Source organism: Canis lupus, chromosome 21 (assembly GCF_048164855.1).
Source record: "Canis lupus baileyi chromosome 21, mCanLup2.hap1, whole genome shotgun sequence".
In the NCBI taxonomy this organism is placed as follows: Eukaryota; Metazoa; Chordata; class Mammalia; order Carnivora; family Canidae; genus Canis; species Canis lupus.
In genome coordinates this window covers 4,252,263-4,273,643 of record NC_132858.1, presented here as the reverse complement: position 1 = coordinate 4,273,643, position 21,381 = coordinate 4,252,263, and the positions used below count along the sequence as shown (strand labels likewise).

The following is a 21,381-nucleotide window of genomic DNA, read 5'->3' as shown; positions in this document are numbered from 1 at the left end:
TTTCTGAAGGTAATGGGGCGGGTGGGGGAGATCCAACCCATCACACACACCTGGTAACCTAGTGCCCCCAGCGCGATGAGCAGTTGGCCTGTGTCTAGGCTGGAGTTGAGTCCCCTGGCCTCAGCCAGGTGGTCTAGGCCGGTTCTCGGCATCCACACGCACTGGTCTCACCCACCTTTACCCTGCCCTTGCCAGGCCTTTCCTGCCATTACAAGTGACTGGTGACTATTCACCCCGATTCTTCCTGCTGCTGGGCAGTCCCTGCTTGTCGTCAGGGCCCAGCTCCAACATCACCTCCTCTGGGACATCTTCCCTGGCTGTGCCGCCCCCACCACAGTTAGTTTGCTAAGCTTGGGGGGCTGGAGCCCTCTGGGCAGCACCTTGGGGATTTGTCCCAGGTTTGTCTGTTCCATGGTCTGGAACTGGAAAGAGTGACCCACGCTGGCACCCAGCTCTGCCCGTGCTTCTACTGCTGCAGGCTTCTATGGGCAGCAGCCGCCCTCACATCATGCCCCAGGGCAGGGCCCTCCATGGTTCAGGGGAGTCACACCTAGGCTCCTCCCCTCCCCTACACACTTCCTAGCAGCCAGGCCCTCTGGGTCCTCCATGTTCAGTGGGGCAGGACTCAGGAGGGCCCAGCGCAGAGGGTTCTCAGGGAGGACTCAGAACGGAGGTGTGAGAGCATCATCTGTCCAGGGTCCTCTGGGCATCCTTGGCTTCTCTTAGTTCACCACCCTGCCCCTACCTGGCCTGTCCCAGATCCTGCCACTCCCCTCCCCTCTTCCTTCCTACCTACGGTAGCCCCCCAGAGGTCTCCCTAGGCTATTCTTGTCCTCAAGACCCCATGTCTTTACCCTCTCTCCCCCAACAGCCAGCCCGCTGTTCCTCTCACACCCCAAGCTCTCCCCCACCTTGACTGGCCTCTTCTGTTCCCCAGCTGAAATGTCACTCTTCACTCCTCCAAGAGCCTTCCCAGGGAGTCCCCCCCGCCCCCAGAACTTCAGGCATGTGTAACTGTGAACTTGTCACATCTCCTTGCTAACAGTTTTCTTGTGGCAACACCAGGAGGGAAGGGACCTGTGTCTGTCCTCTTCTTAGTGTCTTCAGGATCAAAGTGTGTGCTGAGTAGGTGAATGCAGTGTGTGTGGCAGAGGGGTGAGCTCCTCCTTGAATAAGCCACCACAGTGTGATTTTTGAGCCAGTCGCTATCTCTTGGGGCCTCCTCCTGCCTCACCCCACCCGTATCTCCCCAGCTGCAGGGAATTGAGCAAACAACGCCTTGCCCCCGGAAACCGGGCAGAGGGACTCAGATGCCCTCCAAGCTCATTCACACTCTCCCTTGCTGCGTCCTAGGCATTGCTCTGTCTTCAGCCACCCACGTAGCACCTCCTCCCTACCCCACCCTGCCCAGCCCCTCCGAGGTAGGTGCCTGTGGTGGCGCCGCCATCAGCTTTCACAGCGGATCCAACCCTGGGTAGCTCACCATGGGGACTCTGAAGCCTTGGGCCCGGTTCCCACTCCTGGTGGCAGCCCACCTGCTGGCCCTGGGGATCGGGGCTGCTGTGCTTCAGGCCCTGGAGGGGCCTCCAGCGCTCCAGCTCCAGGCCAAGCTCAGGGCAGAGCTGGCTGCTTTCCAGGCGGAGTATGGGGCCTGCCTGCCACCGGGGGCGCTGGAGGAGCTGCTGGGCACTGCCCTGGAAGCCCAGGTACACGGGGTCTCCAGCCTGGGCAATGGCTCAGAGGCCAGGACCTGGGATCTGCCCTCAGCTCTGCTCTTCACTGCCAGCATCCTCACTACCACGGGTAAGGCCACCAGACGGCCCAGCAGGAGGGGTTCCTGGGGGCACTGGGGGTGTAGCCCTTCTGCCAGACCCAAAATGCCAGACTGACTAGGCCTGACGTCACAGCTGGGGCTTCCCACCCCAACACCCCAACTGGTGCCTCAACTTCAGCTGCCAGGTGGGGTGTGGCCTACTCAGCCACACCCTCTTGCCTGCCCCCCAGACCCAGGAAAGATGCCCAGACCCCGTGGCCTGAGGCCAGGTAAGGGACAGATACTGTGGGACGAATTCTTGAGTGGAGGAAAATGGAGTAGACCCAGGAGTACAGATTCGGACCACCAACTCAGGAGAGTGTGTCCAGGGGGAGGAGGCCCTGATGACATGTTAGCCATGGTGAGAGGGCACAGAGATGAGGGATTCCTGGCAGATGAAGGGATTCCTGGCAGAGGGAACAGCATGTGCAAAGGCCTGGAGAAATAAAGGAATGGGACCCACAGCCCTGGAGGTTTCTCCACCTGCCAAGTGTCTAAGTGTTTTTTTGTTTTTGTTTTTGTTTTGTTTTGTTTTTATTTTTTTTTTTAAGATTTTATTTATTTATTCATGAGAGACACAGAGAGAGAGAGGCAGAGACACAGGCAGAGGGAGAAGCAGGCTCCATGCGGGGAGCCCAATGTGGGACTCGATCCCAGGACTCCAGGATCACGCTCTGGGCCAAAGGCAGGCGCTAAACCGCTGCGCCACCCAGGGATCCCTCTAAGTGTTTTTTGAATTAAAATCTATATTGCCAGATTCTTTTGAACAATCAGGAAACCTACTTGCACGGAGCCAGAAACCCTGCAAGGGATTCCGTATTGTCTGGAGTGGAATAGGCCTGCACTTTGGGCAGAGTGTGTCCTCTCCAGGCCAGCCCAGTCCCCACCACTCCCTCTTGTCTCACAACAGGCTCCTCAAGGCATTTGAATTTACAACCTCTGGACTAGCTGGTCCTGTTTGCCCAGCACACCCTGCTCCCCTACCTCTCCCTAACTTTGCACATGTTTTTCCAGTTTTGAATGCCTTCTCTCAGGCATGCTGGCTCTCTTGCCACCCTTCACATGAAGTGTCTCTACTGATTTTCCTGCCTGTCTCCAAATGGCAGGGCCTGAGCACACTCAGATTCCAGTGCAAGGCCTGGCACACAGGATGTCTCAGTACACCTTTGGGAAGTGATAGACTGGGTATTATTCTTCCTAGGGGATTTGGAAGTATCAAGGGCAGAGCTAAGGAATCTGAGAAAACCAAGCTTCCTCTGGGGCAGGACAGCAGTTCTCAAAACTGTCCCAAGCTACAAGAGGCCTAAGGTGACTGCTTCTTTTAATCCTTACATTTTCCAGAAAAGAGTGGCCAGAGACGCTGGTTGGTTTGTTTATTTAAGAGTAGGGGAGGTTGGGGAGGAGGATGGTGCCCAGAGAGAAAAGGAGAGAGAATCTTAAGCAGGCTCCAGGCTTTGATCTCATGACCCTGAGTTCATGACCTGAGCCAAGATTAAGAGTCAGACACTTACCTAGGAAGAGCAGTTACAGAGGTTAAAAGACTGGTTAAAGGACCCCCAGCAAATGAGGAGCAAAGCCAGCCAGAGCCCAGGTCTGAACAGTTCCCATCATCTCAGCCACCAGAGGGCAGCCTTCTGCCAGCGGCCTTGTTGGGGGAAGGAGGGGAACCACACCTGGCACCCCATGCAAGTGACCTTGCCTACCACCTCTCTCCTTTCCAGGTTATGGCAACATGGCCCCACTCTCAGCAGGTGGAAAGGCTTTCTGTGTGGTCTACGCAACCCTCGGGCTGCCAGCCTCCCTAGCACTCCTGGCCGCTCTGCGCTGCTGCCTGCTGCCCCTGCTAAGCCATCCTGGGGCCTGGGTGGCCATCCACTGGCAGCTGGCCCCAGAGACGGCTGCACTGCTGTGTGCAGCTGGATTGGGCCTGCTGGTGGCTGGGACCTTCGTGCTGCTTCCGGCACTGGTGCTGTGGGGGTTGCAGGGTGAGTGCGACCTGCTGGAGGCCATCTACTTCTGCTTCAGCTCACTCAGCACCATCGGCCTGGGGGACCTGTTGCCAGGTGGTAGCCGTGGCCTTCATCCAGTACTTTACCACCTTGGCCAGCTTGCACTTCTTGGTGAGTCCAGCTGCCACAGAGTGTGGGAGAAAGGAGAGGAGGGAAGAGGAGCCTGGACTAAAACTCCCATAAGCCACCAGGAAGGCTGAGCCTCAAGGGTGAAGGAGCACTGCCCTAGGCTGTGGAGTGGGAGTTGTAGTTGGAAGAACCCTGATGGTGGAGTTGAGAGAGTTGTGACTGGCACTAGGTACTGGTGGGGAGGGGGTCACCTGCCTGGGAGGTGGGCAAGGAGCATCACTGGCACCCCAAGAGCTGCCCTAGCAACCTCTCCTCACCAGGTTACTTGCTCCTTGGGCTCCTGGCCATGCTGCTGACTGTGGAGACCTTCTCAGAGCTGCCACAGGTCCGTGCCATGGTGAAGTTCTTTGGGTCCAGTGGCCTGCTGACTGCTGAAGACCAAGGTGGCATCCTAGGCCAGGATGAACTGGCTCTGAGCACCCTGCCACCCTCAGCAGCAGCCCCAGAACAGGCCGCAACCTGCTGACGGGTGTCAGGTGATGGAGTGGAGCTCCTCTCAAGTGGACAAGCCCCACAACGAAGCCTCCAGAGATGGGAGGGGGGATTGTAAGGACCTCAGATAATAATGTGTTTTAAAAAGGGGGTGGTGTAAGAACCCCAACTGTTTTTGTCTCTTCCTTCAAAACGGGACCCCTAGAGCGATCAACGACCCAAACCCCATCATCCTTAACCACCTACCCCCAGTCCTTTGAAAGTGAAAGCCGGGCAGAGCCCTCCTCCGCATCTGGGAACCTCAAAGCCTGAGCAGGCCCCACTTGGGATCGCAGATAACCTCTTCGGCCTCTGCCCCACCCCCTTCCGTCTATTGAAAGCCCCCTCCTGAGAAAGGCCATTGTGGTGTAGCTTCGTCCAACTTTATTGCTCACGAAGATCAAGAATGGGGGAGGGCGGGGGCGCACGGTCCAGCGGCCATCCCAGCTCCCCCGCCCGCAGGCCCAGGGCCCTCGGCCTGGGGGGCGGTGTCGTACTTCGGGACACTCCTGGGACCCTGGGACCCTGGGACCCCCCCCCCCCCCCGCCCCCGGCGAACACACGCACACACTCACACGAACAAATAAATACGGCCCCGGACTGCACGGCCGTCCAGCCGCTCCCATCGGTCGGGCTCGGGGGCCGCCCTGCTCCCCGCCCTGTGGGCGACGGCGGCCCCATGAGTGGAGCGCGCTGCGACCACGTGCGGTCCTCCAGGCGCCAGCCCCGGGGCGGCGACCCCGTGCTGCGCTGCGGCGAGAAGGGCTGCGGTGCGAGCCGGAGGCCTCAGCTCAGCGAACAGCGCTCGCGCCGGCTCAGCTGGCGGCTCAGCTTGCGGCGCCGCTGCTCCAGGCCGCGTTCCAGGCGCTCATCCTCCTCCAGGGCGCTGCGAGGGAACCCCATCCGGTCAGAGCCGGGGCGCTGGCCCCCTCCGCCCCCTGCCGCCGGGCCGAGCAACCCCCGGGAGCGCGCCCCAGGCCCTCCCCGCCTCCCCGCGCCGACCCTACCCCACTCACATCCGCTCCTTGTGGTCCAGGTCCCGGACCAGCTCGTCGCGCTGGTTCACCAGCGACACCAGCTCCTCCAGGAGCAGCTGCTCTCGGTGCTGCTGCGCCGCGGTTTTCAGCCAGTCTGGGAGCGGAGGGGGCTAGGAGTCAGGAGGCGCCGGCCCGGCTGGGTCCTGCTCTCGGGCCCCCTCCGGCGCCATCTCCCAGGTCCCATGTCCCACCTTCGATCGCCAGCATGGCCCGTAGCTCCCGGCTCAGCAACTCAAACCTCCGCTCCAGGTCCTGCTCCTCGATGCTGGGGTAGGGGTAGGGGGTGGGGGTAGGGGGTGGGAGTAGGGGTGGGTCAGGAAGAGGGAATGGGAGGGGGAGGGGTCTCAGGGCTCTGACCACTCCCTGGCCCCCATCCCACTCCATGACCGATTTGCGCGGAGGCCTGGGCTGAGAGCAGCCCTATACCCCGTCCCTGCTCCAAATCGTCTTCCTTCCAACTCTTCTCCAAATGCTGAATGTTTATATTGTCTCCTCCCATCCTCGCTGCTCTTTTTTTTGTTTTTTTTTTTCAATTAAGAAACAATCTTGCAGGATTGTTTGGATGAACATTATTCACAAACAGCAAGTATTAGACAAAATTATTCTGAAAATTGATCCAAAATGCAAAAGGGAAGAAAAACCACCTTCATCATGCCGGACTATAAAAAGAAGAATCACGTTTGATCCCACTTGGGAAACCAGCTCAGATCTCCCTGGGCCTCAGTTTTCCTTATTGTAAAAGAACAAGGTCAAACTGGGGCACTAAGCCCTGACCCGCCTGTACTATGTTTTTCTCTTGGGTTTTGGATTCATAAAACAGTTCCAATTTAAGAGATATGTAACTTATACTGGACTTTTGAGAAGAAAAAATAAGGGGATCCCTGGGTGGTGCAGCGGTTTCGCACCTGCCTTTGGCCCAGGGCACGATCCTGGAGACCCGGGATCGAATCCCACATCAGGCTCCCGGTGCATGGAGCCTGCTTCTCCCCCTGCCTGTGTCTCTGCCTCTCTCTCTCTCTCTCTCTCTGTGACTATCATAAATAAATAAAAATTAAAAAAAAAGAAAAAAAAGAAAAAATAAGATGACTGAACAATTTTTCAAAAGAATCTTTGAAAAAAAAAAAAAAAAAAGAATCTTTGAAGAAAGAAGAAAGCTGTGAATATTTGTAACCAATGTAGCCAAGATTCCCTATTCTGCAGGCCCTGGGTTGGGGTGGTGGACGCCTGCCCCAGGTGGGGCCTGCCTGCACTCACAGCAGCTGCAGCTGGTCCTGCCTTCTGATGAGAGCATTCTTCTTGTTGACCAGTGTGAACCACTCCTGGATCAACATCTCCTCCTGCAGCTTGTCAGCACCTGAACCAGGCCAAGAGTGTCACCAGGCCTGCCACCAACCCAGGTGGCAGGGTAAGGTGGCTGGAGAGTGGGGAAGGGGCTTGCTTCATTATGGCATCCCGGAAGCCAGTGTGCCTCTGGCAAGCTGCTTCCCTTACCCAGCTGTAAATGGGGACAGTGACCCCAGCTTTGCCCTCTCCCAGCTCCTCCCCAGAACAGGAAGTGCTGCAGGGCTAAGCAGATCTGGTACATTGTGCTGGGGAGTGGACTCCAGGCGCCTGCCCCACCTGACTCCATAAGTCTCCTCAGTTGTGTCTCCACCTCGGCTGCCCGCCCATCAATCTGTCTCTGCTCCTGTTCCAGGGCCTGCAGCTCTGCACACACATACTGACTTGTGTCCTGGAACCGTTGCTGCAAGAAACGGGGGCAAAGGACAGGGTGGACTCAGCCCGAGCTCTGCCTAGGAAATGCCACCCACCAGTTCCACCCACCTCGGCCATCCTTACCAGCCCAGCCTCTTCCCCTGGACTTGGGGGTGGCTCCTCTGATGGGAGACTCTTACCTGCAGACAGAGACCAAGCTAAGGCACCTCCAACTGACATCTGCCCTCAGGGTATCCCCAGTTCAGGATCAGCCAGAGCTGAGCTCGGTCACTACTCCAAAACTACTCACCAGGGGACTGCTGTGGGGCTGCGGTTGTGGGTGGGCCAGGGACAGAGCTGGGGTCAGGGCTCAGGGCTTCCTGTAGAGAAAGAGGCCAGTGAGGCTTGTGGGGGTTTCCCAACAGCCCCACCCTGGGGCCAGCCAGAGGCTCAGTGCACACACAGGGCAGGAGGGGCCCTCAACTCCAGGCCCTGGCCACCCCAGCTGCTTCTCCAGTCCTGCAGGCACAGAACTCCACCCCCACCTCCTTTAGGAAAAATGCCTCCTCAAGCAAAGGCCACGGCCTTCACCCTCCCTGGCTCTGTGGTCCTGGGCCAGTCCACTCCCACTCTTGGAGCCTCACAGTCCTCATTCCCTGGGCTGGGCTGATAATCCTGGCTTTATAGGGATTTTGTGAGAGTCATCAGTGAAAGGCTAAGAAGGGCCTGAGTGGGGCCTCTCCTTCCCTGTCTCACCCCTTCCTCCATGGATCTCCCTCAGGTCACCTCTGACTCCCATGACCTAGCTCTTGCATCTCCAGCATGGTCAGGGGACTACACAGTGACAGTGAGCTGACCTGACTCACCTCATCTCCAGACCTAGGCTGTCCTGAACCACCACCTCCATATCCTGTCCTAAAGAGGGCACCCTCCCACCTTATCAATTCCCATGCTAGGGACCGTAGTGCTCTTCCTAGAACACTCAGAACAGGACAGGTTGGCTGGACCTACCACTTTTAGCCTGGAAAGGCAGGGCTGGCCCCTACTGTGCGTTCCCCACCGCCCCCTGCCCCGGCAACTTGCTGGGAGAGTCAGCGCTGGGGACTTAGATCTGAAGACAGCCTAGCCCCTTTGATGGCTCCTGCTCTGGCTACCCTTCTAGGTCACAGGGTGGGAAGAAGAGGTGGAACCACTCTACTGTCCACTCCACCCCACACTTCTCTGTGAGCCATCGCTGGGCAGATCCCACTCAGGTGCCATCTTCTCTGGCCTGGGCCAGTAGCAGCCTCCTCACCAGCCACTGCCCAGGCCCTGCCTGCTGACGCTCCCCTCAAGCCATAACGGAGGGATCTGCCTAAAAGCTTCACCCGATGGTGTTCCTCTCCCCCGAGCCCTCTCAGCCCCCAGTATTGTTGCCAAGGCCTGGGGCCAGCTCCAGCCTCAGCTCCTAGTACCCCACACAGCACCCAGACTCCGCCTAGCCATAGCAACAGGCTTGGGCTTTCACTTCCCCAAACAGTTTCCTCAGCCTGGGCTGGCCTCTAGCAGGGGCTGCCTCACTTCAGCAACCTCCATGACCCAGCTCAGCTCAGCCTCTTCAAGCACCCTTCGGGTTCCCACTTGGGTTTCTGTATCTCTTCCTGACCTTCATGCCTCCCAAGGCCGTGATCCCCAGGCCGCACGATGCTCCCCTCACAGCTTCCCTGGCCTTCCTCAGCACAGCTCCTACCCCAGTCAGGGCCGCTGGTGAGGTGACCCATGTCTCCCTGCCCAGAGGTCACCTCTGCAGGCAGGGTGGGGCCCAGAGCCGGCATTCAGGGCCGCTGATGAGAGCTTATTGACCACAGTTATGCATTGGACCCCGCGCATGTACATTGACTCCTTCAGTTCCCCCAACAACCCTGTGAGTCATGGTGATCACCATCCCGAATTCACAGATGAGGAAACTGGAGGTCAGAGGTGAGGCTCATACAGAACCCGGCCTTGGACCCATGGCTGTCTAATCCAAAGATTTGCTCCCAAGCTTGGCCACCAATGTACTGTTTGCCTCTGGGCCAATCACACCCACAAGGCTTCCATTTGTGTCTTTGTATGTGAGAGAAATCCCAGACTCATGTAACCTGGGGGCTGCAGGGCTCCTGAAAGGCATCTGGGGGAGAACACAGTGCCGCTTTTTTGACAGCACCCTGAGCTGGTGTCTCAAGGCCACTCCATAAGAACTTTCATGTGTTTGGCTCTCATCCTCAGGGAAAGAGCACAAAGAGGTTAAATGGCTTGCCCGGGGTCACACAGCGGGTCAATAGCACAGGACCTAGTAGAGAGCACCATTTAAGAGTTCTGTGTTCACAGGTGTTCTCAACTTCCTTTGCCTCTGTCTTCACCTCCCTAAGTCTCAATGTTCCCACCTGCAAAATGGGGTAATGGTTCCTCCCTGGAAGGGGCATTGTGGAGTCACTTAGGAGTTGATGAGGGGTCATGGAGCTGGGCCAGGCACAGAGAAGCAGGCACTCTACCCACAGAGCAGGCAGGGGCAGGGGAGTGAAGGAGAAACCCCAACCTCAGCAACAACAGAGCTTACTCACACTGGCCCTGATGGGAATTCATTCCAATGCTTCCTCATGTCTGACCCCAATTCCCCTTTTTCTGCACCTTCATGTGTGGCCCCTCCTCCAGGAAGTCTTACTGGGCTGCAAGAGAGGCACCCTGCCCTGCTCACAGTGTTGTGTCAGCCCTATCCCAGCTTCTGGTGCCCGACTTTGTCCCATCCAGGATTCTGGGAATTGCCAAGGGCGCAGCAGGGCCTGACCTCCTCCCACCACAGGCATAGGGCATGGGGGATGGGACTGGCCAACATGGAGGAGTCCCAGGGTGCCTGGGTGGGTCAGTCAGTTGATCTTGGTTTCCGCTCAAGTGCTGGTCTCGAGGTCATGGGATTGAGTCCTTCAGCGGGCTCAGCACTCAGCTGGGAGTCTGCGTGAGATCCTCTCTCCTTCTGTCCCTCCTCCCACTTCTCTCAAATAAATAAATCTTTACGTGGGCGGGGGGGGGGGAAGGAGTCCTCTCCAGGCCTGTGGGTCAAAAACCTCCTGTGGGACAAGGGCTAGAGAGTGGCCTGGCTTGGAAGGACCAGACGCTGGGACTTGGGCAGAGAAGGGTGTGGGATGGAGCCTTCCCTCTTAAGATTTGCTGAGCCACTGACACACATGAACAAGGCTGCGGTCATGGCCACAGCCATGGACGGCTGTGTCCCCCTGACCCCAGCCTATCACATCTCCTATGGGTGCCCCAGGTAGCCCTCCCTGTCTCCCATTCACAATGCGGTGCCTCTGACTCTGTTCTCAATGCTTCAGTTCTATAAGCCAGCCTCACCACCACTGCCGCCTGCTGACATTCTGGGAGGGGAGTGGCAGGCAGACCCCAAAACGAAACCTGAGCCTTCCTGCTAACACACTTTTACTTCAGCAGGTCCCTCCACATGAGAACTACCCCCTCCCAGTTTTCACCTGGAGAGCTTGCCCACCTTATCAGCCTCGCTCACATGGTGGCCGCTTCCAGAAAGACCTTCCCCATTTATTCTCGCTTTTTTAAAGCTTTTATTTATTTATTCATGAGAGACACACACAGAGAGAAAGGCACAGACACAGGCAGAGGCAGAGGGAGAAGCAGGCTCCATGCAGGGAGCCCGACACAGGACTTGATCCCAGGTCTCCAGGATCACACCCTGGGTTGAAGGCGGTGCCAAACCACGGAGCCACCTGGGCTGCCCAATTCTCGCCTTTCTTTAGCACTCAGGGGTCATCCCTGGGCAGCTGAAGGCTTGGAGTGGCCTGACAGAGCTGCCCCTGTTGTCCCAGGCAGGACGGGTACAGTGAGTGGAAGGAGCCCCAGCTCAGAGGCTACTTCAGTGGCTCTGAGTCCTTGAGCAAATCTGTACCTTCTCTAGGACCATCTCCCCTTCAGTGCAGTGATCATGTGACACCCAGGGAGACCCTGACCTGAGACCTGCAGGGGCTGGGGTGAGGGACACGGGCACCCGGTAGGGTCTACCATCCCCAACCTCCCATTATTAGAGAAGAATGGGTTTCCAGGATCTTGAGTTAAGGATCCAAGTCAGAGAAACTTGGGGTTGGGAGGCCCTGGATGGTCCCCTGGAGCACAGAAGCTCTGTCCCAACTTACAGAACAAATAGTGGCTGCTGGTCGACCCCTGCAGGGAAAGAAACACCCCAACCCACTTTACAGTCTATAAAGAGCAGTGCACTGAGTGCTGAAAACCTAGAGCCTTCTAGGAACTACCCACTACCATGATTCTACTCTACCTGGATGTCAAGCATTAAAAACCATTAGTATAGGGATCCCTGGGTGGTGCAGCCGTTTGGCGCCTGCCTTTGGCCCAGGGCACGATCCTGGAGACCCGGGATCGAATCCCACATCAGGCTCCTGGTGCATGGAGCCTGCTTCTCCCTCTGCCTATGTCTCTGCCTCTCTCTCTCTCTCTCTCTCTCTCTCTCCGTAACTATCATAAATAAATAAAAAATTTTAAAAAAATCTTAAAAAAAAAAAAAAAACATTAGTATATATGGGCAGCCCGGGTGGCTCAGCAGTTTGGCGCCGCCTTCGTACTGGAGACCCGGGATGGAGCCCACATTGGGCTCCCCGCATGGAGCCTGCTTCTCCCTCTGCCTGTGCCTCTGCCTCTCCGTGTGTGTCTCTCATGAATAAATATATAAAATCTTAAAAAGCAAAACACATTAGCATATGTCCCAAGGTTGGCAGCAAAGGTGGAGACCCTGCCCAGGCCGCTGCTCGTCCCCCAGGGGGCCTCGGCTTGCATGTGTCCCCAGAGCAGGAGCTCACTACCTTGCCAGGGTACTCTTCCGTGGCACCATGGTCCCTCCACTCAGAAAGCACTCCGCGGGGTCCAGATGAGCCCTGCTGCCCGGCAGCGGCCACCCCTGGGCCAGCTCCGCCCTTGGGGCTTCTCTGCCCAGCTCCCCCCTATGCCGCAGGAGGGCACTCACTGCCGCCGGGGCTCCGGTCGCTCCGCTGGCTCCAGCCGCTCCCGAGTCCGGGTCCTCGGCCGAGAAAGAGTTGCTGTTCCGCAGCCGCGAGCGCCTCTTCCTGAGGAGGTCGGCGTCGCGCACGTGGGAGAAGGAGCCGTGGGCGCGGGGCGGGGGCACCGGCCCGGCCTCCCCGTTGACCGACGGCCGCCGCTGCCTCGCGCCGCCCCCCGCGCCCGGGGCCCCGGACCCGTTCACCAGCCCTTGGGCCGGGGGCGCGGATGGCCGGGCCCCGGGGCCGTCGCCAGGGGCCTCCGCGGAGCGCGCTTCCAGGGCGGGCTCGGCGCCGCCGTCCTCGGAGGTGGCCTCGGGAGCCGCGCGGTCAGCGCGGTTCTCGGGCTCCTTGGGCTCCGCCGGCGCCTCGGGCCGGTGCTCCCGCAGCCGCTGCGCCAGGCCCCCGGTGTCCAGGCTGTCGGGCGGGCCGGGCCGGGCGCTGGCCACACAGTACGTGCCAGCGCCGCCGCCGCCCTCCAGCTGCACCAGCTGCAACTCCTGCCCCGTGCAGAAGGCGCGGATCTGGCACAGGTACGTCATGACGATGAGCTTGTCGGGCACCGACAGCAGCACCATGTCCGCCGGCTCCAGCAGCCGCGACACGCCCAGGGCCGCGAAGCCATCGAAGGCCTAGGGACCGAGCGCTGATGAGCGGCGGCGGGCGGTACCCAGGGACGCCGCGGCCCCCGCCCCGCCCTCGGCCGCCGCAGGCGGAGTCCCGCGACTCTCAGGCGGGGGTTTGCCCAGCGAGCCTTCACCCTTCTGCTGGGGAGATCCAGCAACAGGGCCCGCCCTCCCGCCACCCAGCAACTGCACACCAAAGGGTGGTTTTGGAAAAACCATCTGGTGGAAATATGCTTTAAAACAAAACTAACTAAACTAAGGAAAACGAACAATGTAAAGACCAAGAGAGTAAAAAGTGGCAGAACTTCTAAAGTCCGCTCTGGGGGCCCTGCAGCCCATAGATTCCTCTCCCAAAGACCGGCCGACTCTAAATCTGGGATCTAGGGCCTAGCTCGGGAACCTTTCCCTCCAGGCCTTGGTCCTGTCCCATCTCACCTGCTTGTTGTTCTGTTTGATGTTGAGCGGATCCAGGGAGGCGTAGTCACTGCAGGGAGAGGGCTGGTCGGAGGCTGGAATCACACTGCCCTCCCAGGAGACTCCCTCCTTCATTCCCACCCCCTCTGGCAGCTCACATCTTGTCTGGGTGGAATCGGTGCAGGATGGCACAGAATGCCAAGCCGTTGCGCCAAGACGTAGTAAAGTTGGTGACTCGGACACCACGGTAACCAGCAGTGACTTCCTGGCACCACTCCAGCAGGGATTGACTGGAGCTGACCTGGGCAGGTGGTGCCTAGAGACACAAGGATGCACTCAGGGAATGTGAACATAGGACTGTGCCCTCTGCCCCTTGGACACAAAATAGCTCCAGCTCTGGGTTTACAGGGGTCACCAGAGACCACTGGCCAGAGCCCTGGGACCAGGCAAAGGGTTTCCAGCTCTGTGGTTATCTACCAAGGTCACCTAAAAGGCCAGTGGCCCCAGGCAAGATCAGAGGTAACCAGCAGCCACACCTAAAAGTCAGCCCAGAAAATCAGGGGGGGTGTCTGGCTCCATGCAGCCCAGGGAAGACAAGATGGGGGAGCCAGGGCATCCTGAGAGAGGAGAGGGTGAGGGGGGCTCCTTGTAGCTGAGCCCCGGTCCTACCACACCCCAGTTGACCAGGTGGGTCCATGCAGAGCCGCCGTTAGCTCAGCCCCAGGTTAGCGGGAAGCAGCAGACTGGGCCCTCGGCGGCCCCCATCCCTACCTGGCTGCCCAGCAGCCTCCCGTCCTCTTCAGGCTCCTCTGGGGAAGAGGCCCCTGAGGGCTTGCGCACCCCAGCCCCCGCCCTACTGGCCACCTGTGCCTCAGTCAGGCTGGCCTCTGGGAGGTTTAACTCAGCGTCTTTTCCCTTCTCAGTTCCTGAGACCCCAGTTTCTGCATCCTGGGGCTCCAAAATACTTAATTCGTTCTCGGGAGGCCCTAAACCCTCCATCTCTGCTTCCTGGGCCCCCAAAACCCCAGATCTGGCCTCTGAAACCCCCCAAACCCCAGCTTCCACCTCCTGGACCCTCAAAACTGTAGTCTCTGCCTCTGACTCTACCCCCTGGGGCACTACAACTCCATGCTTAGTGATGGAGTCCTGTAGAGCCTCATATTTGAGGGTCTCCCAGAGCCCAGGCTCTGCCTCCTGGGCCCCCAAAGTCTCTGCCTTCACTTTCTCAGTCACTAAAACTGTAGTTTCTGTCTGTTGAGTCCACAGTCCCTCCATCTCTGCCATTCCAACCTCTGGTCTCAAAACCCTTGAATCAGCCACCTCTGTCTCCTGGGCTCCTGCTACTTCATTCTCTATCCTTGGGACCCCTGCACCCCCAGCTGCTACCTCCTGGGTCCCCAGTATCTCAGCTGCTGCTGTCCTGGTCTCAAACCATGGAACCTCTGAACCGCCTATCTCTGCTTCCTGGGTCCCTGCCATCTTGTATTTTATCCCTGAGCCCCTTACTTTTGTCTCTTGGGTCCCCAATATCTCAGCCTCTGCCCTCCCAGCCTCGATCTCTGGCATGCTGGCACCTCCCACCTCTGCCTCCTGAGCCCCCCATATTTCAGATTCTGCTGCCTCAGCCTCTGTCCCCAGCATCCCTGAACCACCAGCTGTCTCCTGGGTCCCCAATATCTCAGTCTCTGCCATTCTAGTCTTTGTCCCCAGAAATCCTGAATCCCCAGCCTCTGTTTTCTGGGTCCCCAGTTCCTCAGACTCTGCCATTCCAGCAGCCTCTGACTCCAGGACCCCCAACCCCATGCTCTCCGTCTCCTGGGCCTCCAGGGCCTCAGCCTTTGCTGTCCCAGCCTCTATCTCCAGGAATCCTGATCTCCCCACTTCTGTCTCCTGGGTCCCCAGTACCTCGGACTCTGCCACCCCAGTCTCTGTTCCCAGGATTCTCGAATCCCCAGCCTCTGCCTCCCAGAACTCCAGATCTCTAGACATCACCCCTTGGTCAGCTGCTGGTGGGGCCCCCTTGTACCTGCTCACCTGGGGCCTGACATCCGCTGCTCCAACAGAGGGACCCTGCTCCGGGCCTGTCCCCCCAATACCAGGGACTCTGCCTCTCACCTCTGTACCCTCTCTCTCGTGTCCTGCAGCAGCCTTGTCACCTTTGAGGTCACCAAGATGCCTGGGGTGCCCTACAGGCTCTGCTGCAGGTGTGCTCAGGATTGTAGGAGCCTCATCCCCAGTCCTGACCCCTGTCCTCCCTTGAGAGCCTCTTGGTGGAGCCTCGGGAGTCTCCTTGAATCTTGTCTCAGACATCACCCCTATAGCCTCTGGTCCCTTAGTGTCCACATGTCTCACCTTTGACCTCTGCTCAGCATCCACTTGACTCACTTCTAAACTCTCTTCAGCCTTCCCAGCTCTGATGTCTAATCTCTTAGTGTTCACCTCTGTGACTTCTGACTCATGCTCTGTGTCCACCCCTCTAGCCCCTGGCCTGTCCCCAGGGCTCCCCTCTTCAACCTTGTTTTTCTGCCCTACCAGAGAGTCTCTGGAGCCTTCATCCTCAATGCCTGGGCCCAGCCTGGCTCCCTGAGCCTCTGTCCCTTCCTGAGGGCTTTCCTGGACTTGGATCTCCCCAGAAGAACCCACTCCTGCTAGGGGGGGCCCTGAGGCTTTGGAAGCCTCATCTTCCCCTTGGGGGCCTGGGGGCCAGGGGGCATCAGAGCCTTTCCGGAACCGAGGGGCTGGAGTAGGGGCCACATCCTGGCGTGGCTGTCTTGAGGACCTGAGGAGAGAGCAGGAGGAAGCATTGGGGAACCCACTTGGCTGCCTACTGTCAGCCCCATCCCCACCCTTCAGGTTGCTAGGGCACTGGAAAGACAGGTTGGTAGGGGGAATGCAGCTTTCTAACAGTAGAGCAGGGGATGGAAGTGGGGCTCATTCCAAAGCTCACCTCTCCTCTGGTGGGGTTCCCAGGGGCCTTGGGGCCTTGAGCCCCACCTGGCCCCCTGCTACAGTAGCTGGTTCTGGTCCCTGGCCCCGGGAGGCCCTGGCTGGGGGCGCAGGGGCACTCACAGGGGTGGGACTGGTATCCTCCGCACTAGAAGGGCTGGCAGCTGGGGAGGAAGGAAGGGAGGGGCGCTGAGGCCTGGGCCCCAGACTGGAGGTCCATTCCCTCCCCAACCCCAACCCCAGCCTGGGCCTCACCTGCCTGCCGGGACTGTACCCGGCCCTCCTCGTCCTCCTCACAAAGTGTCTTCAGCTCCCGAGAGGGATCTGGGGTGGGGATGGGGGGCAGGTCAGCCCAGGGGAGGACCCCACAGGTCTGACGGCTTCCCCCCAACCAGAGTTTTGGGCCTACCTGGGAAACGCCCCAGCCTCAGGGCACTGCCCCGACCTGCGAGAAGAGACAGGCCCTCGGATGCAGACAGAAAGAGAGAGAGAGAGAGAACCACAAGGACAGACAGAAACAAAGCCTTAACAAGCAAAAAGGAGGGATGAGAAAGCTAGTGGCTGAGTACCAGGGTGGGTGGTGAGGCCTGGAGAGAGTAGACTGCATCTCCCCACTGTGCTTTTGGCCCAGCCAGTTCAGGGCAGGTACTGACCCAGTCAGGCACCCACTCAGGGCTGAGGACAGGGCCTGTGGGACTCAGCTAAGGACCCAGGCCGCCATGGGACTAGGAGCCAAGTTTGGATAGTCAGAGCTGCTGGGCAGGTTGGGACTGCCTGGGCAGGTGAGCCCCCCGACTGGGCATGCGCAAGCACCACCCCGTCCCCCCCACTGCACAGCCAGCAGCTCCTGGCCTGGCTTATCCCCAGCCTTCCCTACATCCTGGTGATCTCATCCATGGCAGGCTGTGAGCCCACCTGGCTGGGGGACATGAGACCGTGTCTCAGGGGCCCCTGGGCCATTAGCCTCCTCCTCGTCACTCTCAGCAAAGTCATCCAGGTTGCCCACATCGCTAGGCTTCACGCTCATGAGGCTCGCAAGACTCTGCATGTCATCGTCCCTGGGGGGTCAGAGGTCAGGGTTGAGGGCTGAGGTCAGAGGTTCCAGACTCAGGCCAAGGAAGGAGGATGGGCACTCACGTGGCACGGCCCTCCCGCAGCAGTACCCCCGAGAGAGTGAGGCTCAGCTCAGCTTGTACCACCTTCACGGACTTGGGCTTTAGCCGCAGCCGCAGGGGTGCTCGGGCAGGCACGGGCCCCGCGTAGTGGGCCAGGTCCACCTCAGCAGTGGCCAGCACCTTCCGTTGTCCCTTAGATTCCTGTGAGCCAGGAAAAGAGGCGGGCGGGGAAGGATAGTCAGTGCTGCCCCAGAGTCCCCAAGAGCCCAGGTCCCAGCCTGCCTGGCCACTCACATTCTCGATAACAAATGTCCACTCCTTGGCCTCGTACTGGTCCACGTGAGGGTCCTAGGAAACGAGGGCACCAGTGAGTACAAGGGCTCTGGGGTGAGAGCAGTGTGGGGAGAAGGGCCAGCTGTCTCTCACTGTGTGTGGCAAGTATGTGTGCATGCCACCCCCTCCGAGGAGACCTCTTGGGCCACCCCTACCCCATCTTGGTTCTCCATCTCACCCCTCTGTTCTATCCTATTTGGGTGGATAACTCAATGGGGATCCCCCGGGGCTGCCTGGGTGGTAATCGTCCCCCCACCCCCACATTCCCACCTATGCAGAAGGGCTAGAGACTCACCCTGTAGAGAGTCACAGAGATGTCCACATTCTCTGGCACCATCCACACCACGGTGCCCCGGTATGGGTTCTGGATGCCTGGCTGCCAGCTGTGGGCCTGCAGGGAGTGGTGGAAGGCCTCCCCTGACTCTTAACTCTCCCCTCACCACCTGCCCTTAGCTCCAGACTTGATCTCATCTTTCTCTCCCTTCTATGGATTCTAATCCAAACCTGAACCTGACTCTACTCCCCCATCAGTTCTCATGTACCCACTTTCCCCACACCCTCTGTTAGCCTCACCCACAACCCACAACCTGGACCCCTTTCCAGTTGACAACCTCCCCCACCTTGGAGCAGATGCGTCGATTCCGCCGGGTCCACACCACCACCAGCTTATCCGGTTGCCTGGGAGTTGGGAGAGGGGGTCTTCTCAGTCAGGCCCACCCACCCAGCCTCTCCATATCCTCCAGGGTCTTCCTTCTGCCCACATCCCCCTCCCCCAGGAGAGGGCCCCCCGCACAGCCCCTTATCTGGAGCCACCAGGAGCAGGGTGGGGCTGTGGAGGCAGGGTGGGGCCCAGGGCAGAAGGGCAAAGGCTCCAGTGGGTCGACAGGGATTACGAAGACTGACAATGAGAGACACAGAGACATACAGAGAGACCAGCACACACAGAGAGAACCACATGCACACAGCAAGGACCCTCCAAGAGACACACTGACTCAGAGAGACAGACATGGAGTAAAACAAACCCATTTGCTCACAAATATTTGGGCAGTGTGGACTGTAAACCCAGCCCAGTTTAGAGGCAGAGCAGGGCAAAGGAGAAGCAAGACCTTCTCAGGCTGAGGACAACAGAGGTTGGGGAAGAGTGCCAATCGAGAAGGGAAATAAATTAACCAGCTGACTTTAGGGAGATAGGAGAGAGCCACTGGGGTCTCCTTGAGGTTGGGGTGTCTGAGCAGAGGCTCAGGGGAGGGATGGGCTATGTGAGTTGTCTAGAGAAGGAAGGCTCAGGAAGAAGGAATGGTAAGCACAGAGGTCTGAGATTGTGGGGAGATTCAGGGTTAGAGTGAGAGTCAGAGGTTGGGAGGTGGTCAGGGAGGCAGAGCATCAGCTTGTCATTAGACAGCCACCCAGGGCCTTCTATGTCCAGCCCTCTGCTGAGCCCAGGGGCCCTGAGAGTCAGCCATGCTCCCCACCTCTCAAGCCCCGAGCCCGGGACTCTAGCTTTGCAGGGCCCCTGATTCCCACAGGGGGCATCAAGGAAGACTTCCAGAGGGTGACCTCCAAGCTGAACTGCATATGCCAGGGCAGACTCAGAGGAGAGGCAGAGATGTGAAGAGAGCAAAGAGTTGCCTGAGCAGGCCCGGCCCCACAGAGCTAATGTGTGGCTGGGCCTGGGAGGGAGAAGGTTGTTTTGGGTTAGAAGGTCCAGCTCCTGCTCAGGAGGGTGGAGATGGTTGAGGGGACCATGAAGCCGAGGACAATGCAGGAGCCCTTCTTGCCTGCACCCAGCCCCATGCCAGGACACTTAGGTACACCCACCCCCCTGGCCCTCTGCAGGCTGAGCCAGGATAATTGGCTCTGCTGTCAACCCCTGAGAATGCTGAGGCCCAGAGAAGTTGGGAGCCAGGGTAGGTCACAAAGCCGAGCCCAGAGCTCTCTGGCCTATAGCCAAGCTCCCCTCCCGAACCCTAAATTGCAGACAATGCAAACTGCAAACTTCCCAGAAAGGGGAAGCAGACAGGGGGTGCCTAGAGAGGGCGGGGCCTGGCTAGGCAGCCTGACTCAGGCTGGGCACGCCTTCCTGGGGAGCCAAGACCTGGGCAGGGGCAGCTTCCTAGCATGGGCTCCTGGCTAGGAAGCCCAGGAAGCCCTGCCCACCCCCGTGACTCAGATGCATTGATACTGCCCGCACCCCAGGCCTGCTCTCTGGGACCAAGCCCAGCGTCCCCTTGGCCTCACCCAGGATGCTGGGGCAGAAGGCAGAAGCCAGAGACCAGAGTTAAAGTCCTAGCTCTGTGCTGTGCTACTTTAGCTCTTGTCTTCTCTGGGCCGCACCAAATGGAGTGAATGGCTTTCTGGCTGGCCCAGTGAAAACCAGGGACATGGCTGCTGCCCAAGGGACCCTAGCCTCCTGCTCACTACCCCCCTCCCTTTGGACCCCATGATCCCTTCCTGCCCCAGCAGCTCTTCCTCTTGGGAACCTAAATTTAGCCCCGCCTGACGGGTGAGGCCCCCACAGCTGTGCCCTAATCCAGCCAAGGGAAGCCGACACCAGTGAACACGTATATTTAGGGTGTGACGCAGGGGTCCGGGCAGCTGCGGGTGGGAGCATGTGGACAAGATGCCTCTGGGCCCTTAGGCAGTCCAGGCCAGGTCCTGTACTCTTCTCACAAATCTCCCCGCACCAGGCCACCTCACCAGCCCCAAGACCTCTCCTTCCCGACTCACAACCTTCTAGGCCTGCAGGCCCCTTTAAGCCATCCCTGCCTCCCTCCTCATCCGTCTTGATGCTCAGTTTCCCCTTTTAAGGACATAGTGGAAACATATCCAGCCTCCCAGCACCCACTCAGCTGAAGTGGGTGTGTGGGTTCCTTTGGCTCAACAAGTGGGTGGGGGAGGCAACATCCTTGTTCTGGGCTGTACCGCAGTCCATGAAGGTTTCAGCCACAGCCTGGCCACCAACAGACCTCAAAATTTGCTACCTTTTCTGATGTTATCCCGAACCATCCCTCTAGTCAAAAAAAAAATGAGGCCTCCCTTCCCCCAGTGCTGCATGCAGCTGAGGAAGGTGTGAGCACAGACAGATTCTCAGGCCTGCAAGTTCTGACCTCAACACCCCAAAAGCTACCCACAGCCCCAACTCCGGGGGTCCCACAAGCTGCAAGGGCACTTTTGAGTCTCTGTGTCTGGGACACCAGAGCCCAAGGTGGGGGCGAGGGGCCTAGTTGGCCAGGGGGCTGGGGAAAGGTTCTCTCTGGCTCCCAGCAGCGCCATGGGGTCCCAGCCGAGTACCCCAGGCCTCCCAGCCACTCACCATTTCTTGGTGCACTCCACCACCAGCTCGTGGTAACAGGCCACAAACTGGAACTTGGCGGCCCGCTTGCCCACGCGCTGCAGGCGCTTCCACACCGAGGTCATGGCCCCCGCCGCCCGGCTGCTGGCTCTTCAGACTCGGGGCTTCCGCTGGCCCGCGACCGCCGGCCCGGCCTGGGTCCCCATGGCCTCCCGGGCTGCTATCCGCGCCGCCCGCCCCGTCCGTCGCAGATGTCCGAGGCTCGGACCCGGGGCCGATCTCCCCGCTGCGGCCGCTGGGGCCCGCCGGGGGCTCTGGCTGAGTCGGCCGCCCGGTCGTCCGGGGCGCGTCGGGTCGCGGGAGCGCTGAGCGGCCCGCGCGCCGTTTCCTGGAGCCGCACCCCCCGTCGGGAGGCGGGCGGGGCCCGGCCGGGGCGGGAGCGGGAGCGAG

The 21,381-nt window shown here is 59.3% G+C and overlaps 2 protein-coding genes across 10 annotated transcripts; one reads left to right on the top strand and one right to left on the bottom strand.

Moving 5' to 3' along the window:
- The first annotated feature begins 125 nt into the window (after nt 1-125).
- KCNK7 (potassium two pore domain channel subfamily K member 7) lies at nt 126-4,546 on the top strand. The gene is made up of 3 exons (XM_072791833.1): nt 126-1,803; nt 3,535-3,933; nt 4,212-4,546. Exons 1-3 carry the CDS (start codon nt 1,485-1,487, stop codon nt 4,415-4,417), a joined length of 924 nt encoding a protein of 307 aa, XP_072647934.1. The 5' UTR covers nt 126-1,484; the 3' UTR covers nt 4,418-4,546.
- Nucleotides 3,173-21,315, bottom strand: EHBP1L1 (EH domain binding protein 1 like 1). Of its 9 annotated transcripts, XR_012014430.1 has the most exons (22): nt 20,953-21,313; nt 18,260-18,317; nt 17,935-18,030; nt 17,601-17,654; nt 17,329-17,507; nt 17,107-17,249; nt 16,601-16,636; nt 16,447-16,515; nt 16,193-16,355; nt 14,017-16,024; nt 13,404-13,561; nt 13,267-13,315; nt 12,175-12,837; nt 7,465-7,534; nt 7,299-7,354; nt 7,080-7,203; nt 6,714-6,813; nt 5,651-5,724; nt 5,439-5,553; nt 4,998-5,308; nt 4,209-4,342; nt 3,173-3,943 (listed from the first exon to the last, which is right to left on the bottom strand). XR_012014430.1 is itself a non-coding variant. In XM_072791825.1 (20 exons), the coding sequence occupies exons 1-20, from the start codon at nt 21,054-21,056 to the stop codon at nt 5,209-5,211; spliced, it is 3,156 nt and encodes a 1,051-aa protein (XP_072647926.1). In that variant the 5' UTR covers nt 21,057-21,314; the 3' UTR covers nt 4,790-5,208. The 9 variants fall into 9 exon arrangements, 8 of the variants coding, with proteins under 8 accessions (XP_072647926.1, XP_072647927.1, XP_072647923.1 ...); XM_072791825.1 differs by lacking the exons at nt 3,173-3,943; nt 4,209-4,342 and having other exon boundaries at nt 4,790-5,308; nt 15,280-16,024; nt 20,953-21,314; XM_072791826.1 differs by lacking the exons at nt 3,173-3,943; nt 4,209-4,342 and having other exon boundaries at nt 4,790-5,308; nt 15,778-16,024; nt 20,953-21,314.
- Nucleotides 21,316-21,381: the final 66 nt, after the last annotated feature.